The following is a 13,896-nucleotide window of genomic DNA, read 5'->3' on the forward strand; positions in this document are numbered from 1 at the left end:
CCTTTAGGTTCCAACTCCAAAGTGCCTAATGCAGGAGGGTAGGTGGGTAATACCATCAGTGAAGAAAGAGAGAAGAGAACGAGATAAATCAGTTACATTTCTTTTAATGAAGAAGCTTTTTAACTAAAGTACACTGTTGTCTTCAATTATTAAACAGGCAGACAAAACATCCACATTTTCTTTATTGATTGCTGGCTGTTCAAGCAGGGAGCATTGCTCTTGTGCTCTGTCAAGTCAAGAGGGTCAGTTCCCATCGGAGTAGAATGATAAATAAATCAATGTCGGAAGCCTTGGACATGGCGAGGGCAGTGTTTGTCTTGAACTTCATTTCCTGTGGCAAATGACACTGACCAGAGCACTCTTCTACGAGAGTTAATGTGATAAGCTTAGGTCTAGACTAAAGTTTCACTGACTATTTTCATGCCAGAGACAGTGGTGATTCAGTGGTGATTCTTCCATGTGAAAGACCTGGATTCAACTCCTGACCGCTGCAGGTAATACACAGCCACCACCCATCTGTCAGTGGAGGCTTGCGTATTGCTATGATGCTGACCAGGGTTCAGCCAAGCTTCCAGACTAAGATGGACTAAGAAGAAAGGCCTGGCAGTCTAATTCCAAAAAATCAGGCAATGAAAATCCTATGGAACACAATGGCCCGATCTGCATCTGGTCTTGGGGATGGCACAGGATGGGCAGCTTTTCATTCTGTTGTGTATGGGAACTCTACGTGTCAGGGCTGACTCAATGACTGCTCACAACAACAACAGCGACAATTTAATGCAATGTTTCTCCAGTAGCAGATGTCCTCTTGTAAACTGGAGGGCAGCTCATGGAAAATCTTAGCTCTCTGAGGCCAGCCTACTTCCTTTTTTATAAGCTGGCTTTCTTGTCACTTAGCCTTTTGGTTTCGGGAGTGACGTTATATCCTTGATGGAGGCTTTATGCTCTCGTAATCCCAACCTGGAACACCTGTATTTTATAGAGGGTCAGTCTTGTGAGATTTCTCACAGTTTTTCTGTAAGTGTCAGAGAAATGCAGGAGGGAACAAAACATGTAACATACAAGCATCCTCTCTCAATATTAGTTTGCTGTGTAGCGATAGAGCTTGTTCTTCTGAGAACTGATCTCTTTTGCAGCAAGACGAGACTGCAAATGAGTAAAGATGAAAGGCATGTTGTTTTAGGAGAGGACTCTGATGATGAAGCTCTGGCCCTGGTCGCAGAGGAGAGGGTTTCCTTTGGACTTCACGTAGCCAGCTCATCCATCACCAGAGTGGCAGACATAAGACACACTTACAACGAGGTGGACAGCCGCCTGATAGCCAAGGAGGTACGCCTTCTAACGTCATGTGCCACTCTGTTTTTGAATCTTGATCTCATGGCTTGCTTCAGCTTTCAGCGCTTAAGCAAATAATAATTCATGCTTGCACCCGTATAGGCAGATATACATAGGCAAACTTCCCAGCTCATTCATGGAGATCTCCGTACGTCTCCCACCCTTAGCATCTCACTAGACTAAACTTTTTGCTTATAATCACTCAGAGGAGAAAGAAGGTACTCTCCATGGCAGAGCAAGAACAAATGGAATATTTGATAAGCCTTTTATAGCCTGAGAAGACTATTGAACTTCCCTTTGTCTGGGTGCCACTGACTCACCAACTCTGAAAGATGTTCTTTGAGGTGCTGTGATTTTTTTTTTTTTTTTAGAACAGCAAACTTGTAAAACAGTAAGCAGATGAATTTATAGACAGGGATGCTATTAGATTTACTATTTCTTAATTTTTGCATAAAGAGCTTTTTTGTGAAGTGCTGGTGAATTTGGGCTAGTTTGTTTACATCATCTCCACCTTCTTGGACAAAGTGCCACCCCCCTTTACTGAGGATGGAGACCAGGGACTAGGCCCAGCTGAGTACCAGTACCGTGCCTTACCTTACCAATGGTGCATCCTCTGGGGAGGGGGCAGGATTCTCTTCCTTCCCTCCTGCAGCCAGAGAAGGCTGGCGCTTGCAGAATCTGGATGACAGAGACTGTGAAGGCGGCTGCTCTTGTCTGGTAGCCCTGTCTCATCTCAGGTGTCCCCGGCCCTTCTCACTCTCTTTAATGCCTCATTGTGAGCACATGGGACATTGACGGAACCTGTGCTACTTCCTCGTAGTTGTGCCACAGCCTGGGACGCAGGGCACGTGAATCAAATTTTGGCTTCCATCCCCCTGACTTGGGCTCGGTTATAATCCATTCACCGAACATCACTTCCTGAGTGCTGGCAGCGGCTCATGCACAAGACGCTTCCCGCCCAGGAAAGTTTCTAAGGACTAATTGTTGCCCATTTCCCTAGATGAACATTTCATCCCGTGACAATGCCACGCCCGTGTTCTTGCTAAGAAACTGTGCTGGCCACCTCTCAGGCTCTCTTCGAACCATAGGAGCGGTTGCTGTGGGCCAGTTAGGTATGCAAGGCTGAGAACCTTGACTGTTATTTGGGGAGGAGGGCTGGTGTTGTCATCGCTTGTGCAACCTGGGAATTCTGGAGCAGCAGGCGGGGAGGAGCACGTGGGGGAGCCAAATGCTGAGGGTCAGCTGAGAGGTGGCCCCATGAGCATGGGAATCAGTGTCGACATTATCTAGCACTGCTGTAACAAAAAGTGCCACAGGTGAGTGACTTTAAAAAACAGAAATTTATTTTCACACAGTTCTGGAGGCTGAAAGTCCAAGTGTGGTCTCCGCCATGCTGATTGCCTGTGTGCCTCTCCTAGTTTCGGGTGGCTGACAGCAATCCTTGCTCCTTTGCTTGTAGACAGGTCCTCACGTGGCATCCGTTTTCTCCTGTGCGGGTGTCTGTGTCTCATCTGCTGTTTTTATAAGGAACTGCTCAGCAGTGACTAGGTTTAGGACCCAGCCTACTCTGGTATGACCTCACTGACACATCAAAAGAAAGCCCCTTTCCAAACAGGGTCATATTTACAGGTATAGGGGTTAGGGCTTCCATATTTCTTCTGGAGGGCACACAATTCAGTTCATAACAATGAGTTCACATTGCCACATTGGACACCTTGGCAGTGAACTCAGCTACTGACCCAGCTGGAGTCTGTCTAGTGGGAGCCCATGTCCATGTGGGCAACTGGCCTTGAGCAACAAACAGAGACTGCTTGTTGCTGTGCAATCTGGAGAGAGCAAAGGGTCCAGTCCAGTGGGACCTAGAGAGCAGGCAAGAGCTGGAGGTCATCAGAGCAACGAGGAAGCTGAGGCTCAGAGGGAGCTTGGCTCATTGGGCATTCCAGACGAAAGGCAGAGGGTGGCAAGTCTACTTCTACGTCCCACCTGCTAGGACTGTGACTGCACAGCCGGACAGGCCTGCTGCTTAATACTTGAGGTCTTTTCTATGGTGCTGTCAAATTTGCCGACAGTGGCTGGTGCCTCAATGCACCTGCACCATCTGAATCTTATGGGCTGTTTTTGTCTGAAATCTTATGGGCTATCTGAAATCTTATGGGCTGTTTCAGCCTCCCAATGGCCCAGAAAGGATTCTGCACAGCATCTGTCAGTGACCTAAGACTTTCAGAAGCCACCCCGCCCTTACACCCTTCCTGTCCCACGTGTGGTGACAGTGGCACTGGCTGTTCCTCACCTTGTATGCTGCTGGGGATTTCCCATGGCAGTGAACCTGGGCCTTCCTGATGAGATGCCTCTTTGTCCCAACAGGAGTGAGGGTGTTTCACTCCAGCCCTGCGGCCAGCAGCCTGGACTTCATTGGAGGGCCTGCCATCCTCCTGGGCCTTATGTCCCTGGCGAAGGATGACCACAACATGTATGCAGCTGTGAAAGTCTTGCACTTGGTCCTGACCAACAATGCCATGTGTGACCGCCTGATGCGGCACATCTCTGGGTACCAGGTAATCTGACCCTCTCACTTCAGCTGGGTTGCCTCAAGGGGGTGTTATAGTGAGCAGCAGGGAAGAGTTTCCCTTGTCCCAGTGTACTGTCCATTCAGTGGAACTTCTGGGGAAAGACAACCAAAAGCCCCTGGGTCCTGAGGCCAGCATCATATAGAGCAGGGCCAGGTGACCACCAACCAAAGAAGAGGTTAGTGCAGGCTGAGGATGCTCACTGACTATGGCTACTGACAGCTTTCACTGAATTCAAGAATAACTTATGGTTCTCCCCTTTGACTCTAGCTTGATGGATAAGGACCTAGGCCCTGGAGCCAGATTACCTGGGCTTGAATCTGTCCCTTCCTTTAACTTGCTATGTAACCTTGGATAAGTTATGCTCCCTGTGTCTCAGTTTTCTCACTTGTATGACATGGACTATCATAGCTCCCTGTCTTAGGATGGGTTCTCTAGAGAAGCAAAACCAGTGAAGCACATCTCTCTCTCTATATATGGACATATAGGGAGAGAGACAGAGAGATTTGTGTCAAGAAAATGGCTCACGTGGTTGTAGAGGCTGGAAAGTGTCAAGTCCATGAGTTAGGCGTCAGGATGGAGGCTTCTCCTGACTCATGTAGCTGCAGGGGCTGACAAACCCAAGATCAGCAGGTCAGATGGCAAGCTGCTGGTTTAAGTCCTAAGAGCCGTAATTCAGATGATGACGAGCTGAATGCAAGACCCAGAGCAGAACAAAAGCCAGTGAGCTTTGCCAGAAAGTCCATACGTATTGGATGCAGGCCATATACGCAAGGAAACTCCCTTTCAACTGCTTATAGCAGATCTCATCATCATGGAGGAGATTACATTATATCAGATCTCATCATGGAGGCGATTGCATCATTATATAACTGCCAAACCCCTGAGAATCATGGCTCAGCCAAGTTGACACACAACCTTAACCATCACACTCCGATATCACAGAGATGTAATGAGGTTTAGTTGATGGTGCCTGGCCCAAAATAAGTGCTCAATAAACATGAGCCATTGCTAGTTCTTAAACTCTTTGAGCTTCAGTTCCCTAATTTGTAATATGGGAATAAACAGCAGTTAATTCATAGGGGTATTGTGATGACTGAGTACATAGAGCAGGGCCTACCCATAATCACTGTGATGAGTGTGTTTATTGTGATTGTTATTGTTACTCGCTAGTCGTAAAGTCAGATAAGGCATGGTCGTTACCCTCAAGTAACTCATTGCATGGTTGGGAGCCTTCCTATCTCTTTGGTCCTCAGGCCAGAAGAAAGCTGTGTGCTATGTCAGGTACACTCCCTCACCAGGACTACAGCCATGTATGGATAACAAGAGTCTTCCACCTGCCTCTCTCTCTTAGCCTATTCTCTATATGTGTGTCAGTTATAGTTTCACATTGCAGATCTAATGATAGCTGTCTCTGGTGTAATCCTTCAAATGTGCCCCATCACTGATACAATATTCCAAACTCCTTAGACTGGGATTGAAGGCTTTTCAAAACTGGCCACCCCTTGTCCTTCCAGAGCCATCTCCCACTCAGCAAGTGTTTCACACCATGATCTTCTGCCTCCCCAAATCCTGCATCATCATGAGTTGCTCACTCAACACATTGTGCAACTTTGTGTATGTGTGGTCTCAGCTGGGAGTACCATCTCCCTCTCTCCCCCGATGAACTTCTTGCCTTCCTAGGTCAAGCTCAAAGGGCAAGAGTGATACTTTCTCTGACCTCCTGTGCTGAGTGTGGGCCCTGTCCTGGGCTTTCTTGGCCCTGTGCACCCTCAATTCTAACTGCTGTCACACTGTGCTGTGAATATTTTTCTCTGCTAGTCTCCAGATCTTCTAAAGATCTGGATTGTTCCTTATTCTTTGCCAGTGTGCTACTGACACCAAGTTGACACTTGGGAATAAGTGAAAGGGTGTGACTGGGTGTATATTGTTGCCAGTTGCTGTCAAGTTGGCTCCAACTCATGGTGACCCTATGTACAGCACAACAAGATGTTGCCCCGTGCTGTACCATCTTTATGACTAGTGGCATGTTTGAATCAATTGTTGTGGCCAAGATTTCTATTAAAACTCAAGAATTGGGTTCTTGGTATATAAAACTTTGATTATATTGTTAAGGATAGTAGTAATGGGATTTGTTCCAGTTCAGCATATGAATATCTGCTGTGGCAAGAGATTATAATAATTATTTCAACCATTCCTAAAAAGGTACAAAACAGTTTCTATTCTCATGGGTATATCTAGAAGGGTAAAATTTATAAAGTACCATAATAAAAGCAATAAAGTGTCCAAAATTCCCTTCAAGGACTACCACTCTCTGTGACTCTCCCATAAATTCTGAGCTTCTTACAGGGCCAGGACTGTCTTAGGTTCACCATCGCCTCCTCACTGCTTAGTGCAGGGCTTGGCATGGCATGAGTTCTCAAGGAGTGCTCATGAAATGAATGCAATGCAGAGAGAGAGAGAGAGAATGCTAGAGAGGTGCAAAGGTAGCTAACTTGTGAGCAGGGGAGTCAAAGAGAGTTCACCTAAAAGAAAGGCAGCCAGGAGGGTCCTGAAGACTGGGTTGACTGAGTTTTTCAAGGAGTGATGGTAGAGAAAAGGAGTGGTCCATTGGTAAAATCTATTTATTAAACTTTTATTGTGTTAGGCACTAGGGATGCAGGGAACCGACTCAGCAGCACGTAACAACAACAATAATACTGTCTCATTAACATAACAAAGACAACCCATTCCCAAATGAGATTATAACCACATGCATAGAGACTAGGATTTACAACACATGTTTTGGGGGAGGACACAATTCAATCCATAATACCAGATGACATGGATGGGAATCCAGACGACATGGGCGGGAATCCAGACAGCATGGTTGGGAATCCAGATGGCATGGTTGGGAATCCAGATGACTTGGATGGAAATCCAGATGACACGGTTGAGAATTCAGATGACATGATTGGGAATTCAGATGAAGTGGTTGGGAATTTAGATGATATGAATAAGCATACAGGAGACATGTATGGGAATTCAGACCCTGATGGATGCTGGGAAGCCTGATTTTTGTGTGGCCAACAGAGACATTGGTGTGGGGAGATCCACAGTGTTAGTCTCTGAGACAAGTGTGGGCAACTGGGCCAATTGTGGGATCCCAGTGCCTCCATCCTGGTGTGGATCCTTATACACTGTTAACTTTCCATGGATGGGCACCAGAAAAAGACCCATCTGGTGACTGCAGCCATAAGCTGGCTGGGTGTAGTAGAGCTCATGGGTAGGCAGTGGCTTGCTGGTTGGTTATGGGTGTAAGATCCACTAAAGAAAAATGAGAAAGAGCACTCAGAAATATAGAAGGAAATAAGGAGAAGGTGGCATTCTGGAAATCAAATGGAAGAGATTCAGAAAGGAGCAGGAAGTCCCCCAGTGAGAGGTCATGTCACACAAGCACAGACAAGTGGACGCTGTTCAGGAAGTAGCCACAGAAGCTGGTCATACTTTTTTTCTGAGGCACAGGAGCAAAGCATGGTAGCACCTGAGACCGGACAGTTTCAGACTGGATTTAGCCAATGTGCTGGTAGGAACAAGGAGGTAGAAAGGAGAAGGAATTCTACAGATACGTTTATGAAGAAACCCTTTTGTGCTCTCATGTTTTCAGATAATGACATTTCTGCTGAGAAAAAAGACCTCACTCCTAAACCACAGAATTTTTCAGCTAATCCTCTCAATTGCTGGTACTGCTGAGCTGGGCTTCAGATCGTCTACTATTGCCAATGTTGGAATCTTCGAGCATGTCCTCTGTGATTTTGAGGTAAACTGGAAATTAGCCCTTAGCTTTTAAGAAGTACGTGTGATGACAAAATACGGTAGGAAATTATGGAGCTTCTTTTAAATGCAGCAGGTCAACTTTCTTGATAGTCATGAGTAGAGGGAAAACCATAAAGACTCTGGAGCCTACAGCCTTGGTTTATAATTAAATCCTACCATGTGTAGGCTTTGTGGCCTTGGGTAAGCCTGTTAATCTTTCTGAGCCCAGTCTTTTTATGTGCGAAAGAAGTGGATTTTTAAAACTCCAAAGTACTGTATACGTATGAAGGTTTTTAAAAAAATAACCCCAATTCCTTTGGATGGTGCTTTGCTGTTTCCAAATGATCATGAAGGACTGAAAGCTACTGATGGATGTGTGAATGTAAGTGAGGATTAATACATCCATGAAGCATCATTTACAGAGCACCCAGTGGGGTCGTGTACTAGCTGTGTCTTGGAGATACGGTGATGACCATGACTCATGCCTTCCACACAGGGAATAGGCCTGAGATATGGCCTGAGGACAACACAGTGTGCTAGGTGCCATATTAAGGCAGGCTCAGAGGATCTGGGAAGTGGGAGTGGGATGATAATCAGCTCAGATCAGAACAGTTTCCATAGAAGAAATGACTCTGAAGCTGAGTCTGGCAGAATGAACTCAGTGGGCAAAGAACATTCTGGATGGAGTTGCTATTGGAAAATGCTCAGGGATGAGAATAACCATGGGAATTCTAAAGGAAGTGCCTTGGTGAGCACCATGCCAGTTTGTGCTGGTTGCTGCCGAGACTGCAGCAGGAGTGAGAGAAGATAAGCCTAAGGTGCTAAGCTGCATGGTATGTCCTTTAACTCAAATGTGCTGGTGGTCCGTGGGAGTACATCAGAGTTTCAGACTGGAATGTGTTTCTTTTTTGTTATAAAATTAATATATTCTTATTATAAAATATTTTTAAATTATAGGAAAGTAAAGAGGGAGCAATTCCTATTTTCAAGATCCAGACAATTGTTATCAATATTGGATTCATTCCCTTCTTGTATTTTCTATATATAATTTTTTTTATCATAATCATGATCAAACCATAGGTATTATTTTGAGTGCTACCTTTTCTCACATAGCACAAACATTTAAGCAATTTTATTACAAACTATTGCAGGCATTATTTTGAGGTCAGAGTGACACTCTACCTTGTGGAGATTTCCTGGTTTCTTATCCATTCCCCTATTGTTGAATTCTTAGATTATTCCTCTATGTTGTTCTTCTGAGCACTGTAGAGATAAAGAGGTGTAACAAGAGGGGTGGGCAGAGGAGGGCACCTGCTCCCATGATGCAAGTTCAAAGGGGCACCAGATGAAGTGTGGAATGACATTCTGAGGTACCAAAAATATTAAAGGCACATGACTGAGGCAGCCAGATTGGTGGTGGGGGGGGGAGTTCTGCTGTTGCATCACTGCTATCAGTGTCTATTCATCTTGAAATTGGGGGAGAGCAACTTAGGGATTGCCTCTGGGCTGTAGTAACCCTCACTAAGCCCCTCTAAAAACACTCATTGCCATCAAGTCGATTCTGACTCACAGCGACCCTACAGGACAAAATAGAACTGCCCCATAGAGTTTCCAAGGAGTGCCTGGTGGATTCGAACTGCTGACTTTTTGGTTAGCAGCCGTAGGTCTTAACCAGAGATGGCATTTTTTGAGCATATGTTCCCCTTCCACATTTAGAAATAGAATAAATTATCACAGTGAGGTAGGGTCAAGATGGTAGAGTTGTCAGATGCTTCCTGTGATCCCTCTTATAACAAAGATAAAAAAAAAAGAATCAATTATATATGACAATCTAGGAGCCCTGAACATCAAAGACAAACTTAAATAAATGGATTTAGTGACGGGGGAGGGAGAAATGGTTCAGAAGCAGTGAGAATTTGCCAGACCTGACCTGGCCAGAAACGGTACCCTACAGGCTGGATTGGCTAGTGCACTGGGGGTAAAACAAGCGGTGGTGCTTGGGATGTGTTTTCCACATCAGGAGAGACCAAACAGCAGAGAATCTACTCAAGCCTCTAGAACCAGCAAGAAACAGCATTCAATCAGTAAAAGATAACCAAAAGCAATGGGTGCCTATCGTTCTGCTGCAAAACCCACCCACCTACGTGCTCTAGGGAACAGAGACATGCCTTCCACCCAGACACTTAGGGGCAGCTGTCAGCCCCCTGCCTTGCTCATTGTTTGACCCCCCTACTGCATTCAGACACCTTTGCCTACACCAATCACCCCTGCCCGTCTAGGACTGTGGGTGAGAGCCTGCAGAACACACTTGGTGACTGACAACCTGGATACCTGAGCTGAATCCACACAAGAAAGGTAAATGGACTCCTGGGCTACCTAGTAATAGCCGGACTACCTAGTAACAGCTTTAGCCACCTGGAGACAGGATGTGAGAGTTTCAAATACACTAATAATCAAACTAGTCCACACAACCAGCCTATCTGGGCATATCAAAACAAAACAAAACCAGAAACTAGGACAGAGTAAGCAAACATAAAATAAATAAACATGATAACTTACTGATGGCTCGGAGACAACAGTCAATATCAAATCACACAAAAAAGCAGACCATGATGGCTTCAGCAAGCCACCAAAACAAACAATCATGAAACATTCTGGAGAAAGAGAACTTACTGGGATTACCAAAGGTAGAATTCAAAAGATTAATATAGAGAACTCTTCAAGAAATCAGGAAGGAGATCAGGGAAAACACAGAACAAGCCAAGGAACACACAGACAAAGAAATAGAAGAAATTAAGAAGATTATATAAGAGCATAATGACAAATTTAACAAGCTGCAAGAACCCATAGAGAGACAGCAAACAGAATCCAAAAGATTAACAATAAAATTTCAGAATTAGACAACTCAATAGAAAGTCATAGGAGCAGAATTGAGGGAATGGAAGTCAGAATTAGTGAGATTGAAGATAAACCACTTGACACCAACTTATTTGAGAAAAAACTAAATAAAAGAGTTAAAAAAAAATGAAGAAACCATAAGAATTAAAAAAATTTTTTTTTTTTTCTATCAAGAGGAATAACCTACAAGTGATTGGAGTATCAGAACAGGGGAGGTAACAGAAAATACAGAGAGAATTGTTGAAGATTTGTTGGCACAAAACTTCCCTGATATCATGAAAGATGAGAAGATATCTATCCAAGAAGCTCATTGAACCCCGCACAAGGTAGATCCCAAAAGAAAGTCACCAAGACATATTATAATAAACTTGCCAAAACCAAAGATAAAGAGAGAATTTTAAGAGCAGCAAAGGGTAAATGAAAAGTCATCTACAAAGAAGAGTCGATAGGACTAAGCTTGGACTGCTTAGCGGAAACCAAGCAGGCAAGAAGGCAATGCCATGACATACATAAAGCTTTGAAAGAAAAAAATGTCAACCAAGAATTCTATATCCAACAAAACAGTCTCTCAAATCTGATGGCGAAATTAGGGTACTTCCAGATAAACAAAAGTTTAGGCAATTTGTTTAAACCAAACCAAAATTACAAGAAATACTAAAGGGAGTCCTCCAGTTAGGAAATAGATAAAATCAGATAACAACCCAAAACTAGAACACAGGACAGAGCAACCAGATATCAACCCAGATAGGGAAATCACAAAAGAAAATCAAAGCTAAAACACTGAAAATAGGGAAACAGAGATGTCAATATGGAGAAGATGACAACATTAAAACAAAAAAGAGGGACTAAATAATGTAGTCATAGATCTTTCATATGGAAAGGAAGTCAAGATGTTATAAAGAAATAAAATAGTGGTTTAAACTTGGAAAAATAGAGGTAAATATTAAGGTAACCACAAAGGAAACTAACGATCCTACACATCAAAATAAAAAACGAGAAAAACATAAAGACTCAGCAAATACCAAAATCAACAACAATGAAAAAAAATACATGAAGAAAAATGACTTGGCACAGAAAATTAAGTGGAACAAAGAAACTCAACAACACACAAAATGACAGCACTAAACTCATGGCTATCAATAGTTATGCTGAATTTAAATGAAATAAACGCACCAATAAAGAGACAGAGAGTGGCAGAATAGATTAAAAAAAAAAACAAAAAAACCCGTGATCTGTCTATATGCTGCCTATAAGAGACATACCTTAGATTAAAAACACAAACAAACTAAAACTCAAAGGATGGAAGAAAATATATCAAGCAAACAAGAATCAAAAAAGAGCAGGAGTGGCAATATTAATCTGTAACAAATTAGACATTAAAGCAAAATCCACCACAAAGGATCAGGAAGGGCACTATACAGTGATTAAAGGGTCAATATACCAGGAAGACATAACCATAATAAATATTTATACACCCAATGACATAATACATAAAACAAACTCTAACAGCATTGAAGAGAAATAGCTCCACAGTAATAGCAGGAGACTTCCACACACCACTTTTGGCTAAGGACAGAACATCCAGAAAGAAGCCCAATAAAGACGCTGAAGATCTAAATGCCATAGTCAGCCAACGTGATCTCATAGACATACACAGAACAGTCCACCCAACAGGAGCCAAGTATACTTTCTTTTACAATGCACGTGGAACATTCTCCAGAATAGACCACATATTATGCCACAAAGCAAGCCTCAACAGAATCCAAAACACTGAAATATTACAAAGCATCTTTTCTGACCATAAAGCCATAAAAGTAGAAATCAATAAGAGAAAAAGCAAGGGGGAAAAAAAAAGTCAAATCATGGAAACTGAACAACAGCTTGCTCAAAAACTACTGGATTATAGAAGAAATTAAGGACAGAATAAAATTCACAGAATCAAATGAGAATGAAAACACATCCTGCCAGAAAGTTTGGGACACAGCAAAAGCTGTGCTCAGAGATCAATTTATAGCAATAAATGCACACATCCATAAAGAAGAAAGGGCTAAAATCAAAACATTAACCCTGCAACTCAAACAAGTAGGAAGAGCAGCAAAAGAAGCCCTCGAGCACCAGGAGAAAGAAAGTAATAAAAATTAGAGCAGAATTAAATGAAATGGGGAATAGAAAAACAATTGAAAGAGTTAACAAGACCAAAAGGTTATTTTTTGAAAAAATCAACAAAATTGATAAACGATTGACCAAACTGACAAAAGAAAAACAGGAGAGGAAGCAAATAACCGAAATAAGAAATGAGAAGGGCGGTATCACAACAGACTCAACTGAAATTAAAAGAATCATAACAGAATACTTTGAAAAATTGTACTCCAACAAATTTGAAAATCTAGAGTAAATGCACAGATTTCTAGAAACACACTACCTACCTAAACTAACACAAACAGAGGTAGAACAGCTAAATAAACCTCTAACAAAAGAAGAGATTGAAAAGGTAAGTAAACTCCTAACAACAACAACAAAAAGCCCTGGCCCTGACAGCTTCACTAGAGAATTCTATGAAACTTTCAAAGAATATTTAACACCACTACTATTAAAGGTATTTCAGACCATGAAAAGGATGGAATACTTTAAACTCATTCTATGAAGTCAGCATAACCCTGATACCAAAAGCAGGTAAAGACACACACACACACAAAAGTACAGACCAGTATCCCTCATGAAGATAGATGCAAAAATCCTCAACAAAATTCTGGCCAATAGAATTCAACAACACTTCAAAAAAAAAATTCACCACGACCAAGTGGGATTCATATATTCGTACATTCATACATTCATCTAATGTTCAACATTAGAAAAGCAATCAATGTAATCCATCACATAAAACAAAAGACAAGAACCACATGATCTTATCAATTGATGCAGAAAAGGCATTTGACAAAGTCCAACACTCATTCATAATAAAAACTCTCAGCAAAATATGAATAGAAGGGAAATTCCTCAACATAATAACGGGCATTTATACAAAGCCAACAGCCAACATCATCCTAAATGGAGAGAGCCTGAAAGCATTCCCCTTGAGAATGGGAACCAGACAAGGATGCCCTTTATCACCACTCTTATTCGACATTGTGCTGGAGGTCCTAGCCGGAATAATTAGGCTAGAAAAAGAAATAAAGGGCATCAAAATTGGTAAGGAAGAAGTAAAAGTATCTCTATTTACAAATGATATGACCTTATACACAGAAATACTTTGATTTCCAATATTTGGCATAGTATTTCTGTGTCTAAGGTCATATCCATT

At 42.6% G+C, this 13,896-nt stretch overlaps 1 protein-coding gene across 12 annotated transcripts in view; it reads left to right on the forward strand.

Moving 5' to 3' along the window:
* WDFY4 (WDFY family member 4) overlaps positions 1-13,896 on the forward strand; it is a 410,290-nt gene that overhangs the window by 149,357 nt on the left and 247,037 nt on the right. For 10 of the 12 annotated variants that reach the window (XM_049854909.1, XM_049854915.1, XM_049854916.1 and 7 more), the window contains 4 exons: positions 1,184-1,329; positions 2,336-2,447; positions 3,700-3,890; positions 7,549-7,701. In XM_049854909.1, coding sequence (XP_049710866.1) covers positions 1,184-1,329; positions 2,336-2,447; positions 3,700-3,890; positions 7,549-7,701 — 602 coding nt within the window. Of the gene's footprint in view, positions 1-1,136; positions 1,330-2,335; positions 2,448-3,699; positions 3,891-7,548; positions 7,702-13,896 lie in introns of those variants that run through there. The other 2 variants (XM_049854919.1, XM_049854920.1) reach the window with 2 other exon arrangements.

This window comes from Elephas maximus, chromosome 16 (genome assembly GCF_024166365.1).
Source record: "Elephas maximus indicus isolate mEleMax1 chromosome 16, mEleMax1 primary haplotype, whole genome shotgun sequence".
Taxonomy (NCBI): domain Eukaryota; kingdom Metazoa; phylum Chordata; class Mammalia; order Proboscidea; family Elephantidae; genus Elephas; species Elephas maximus.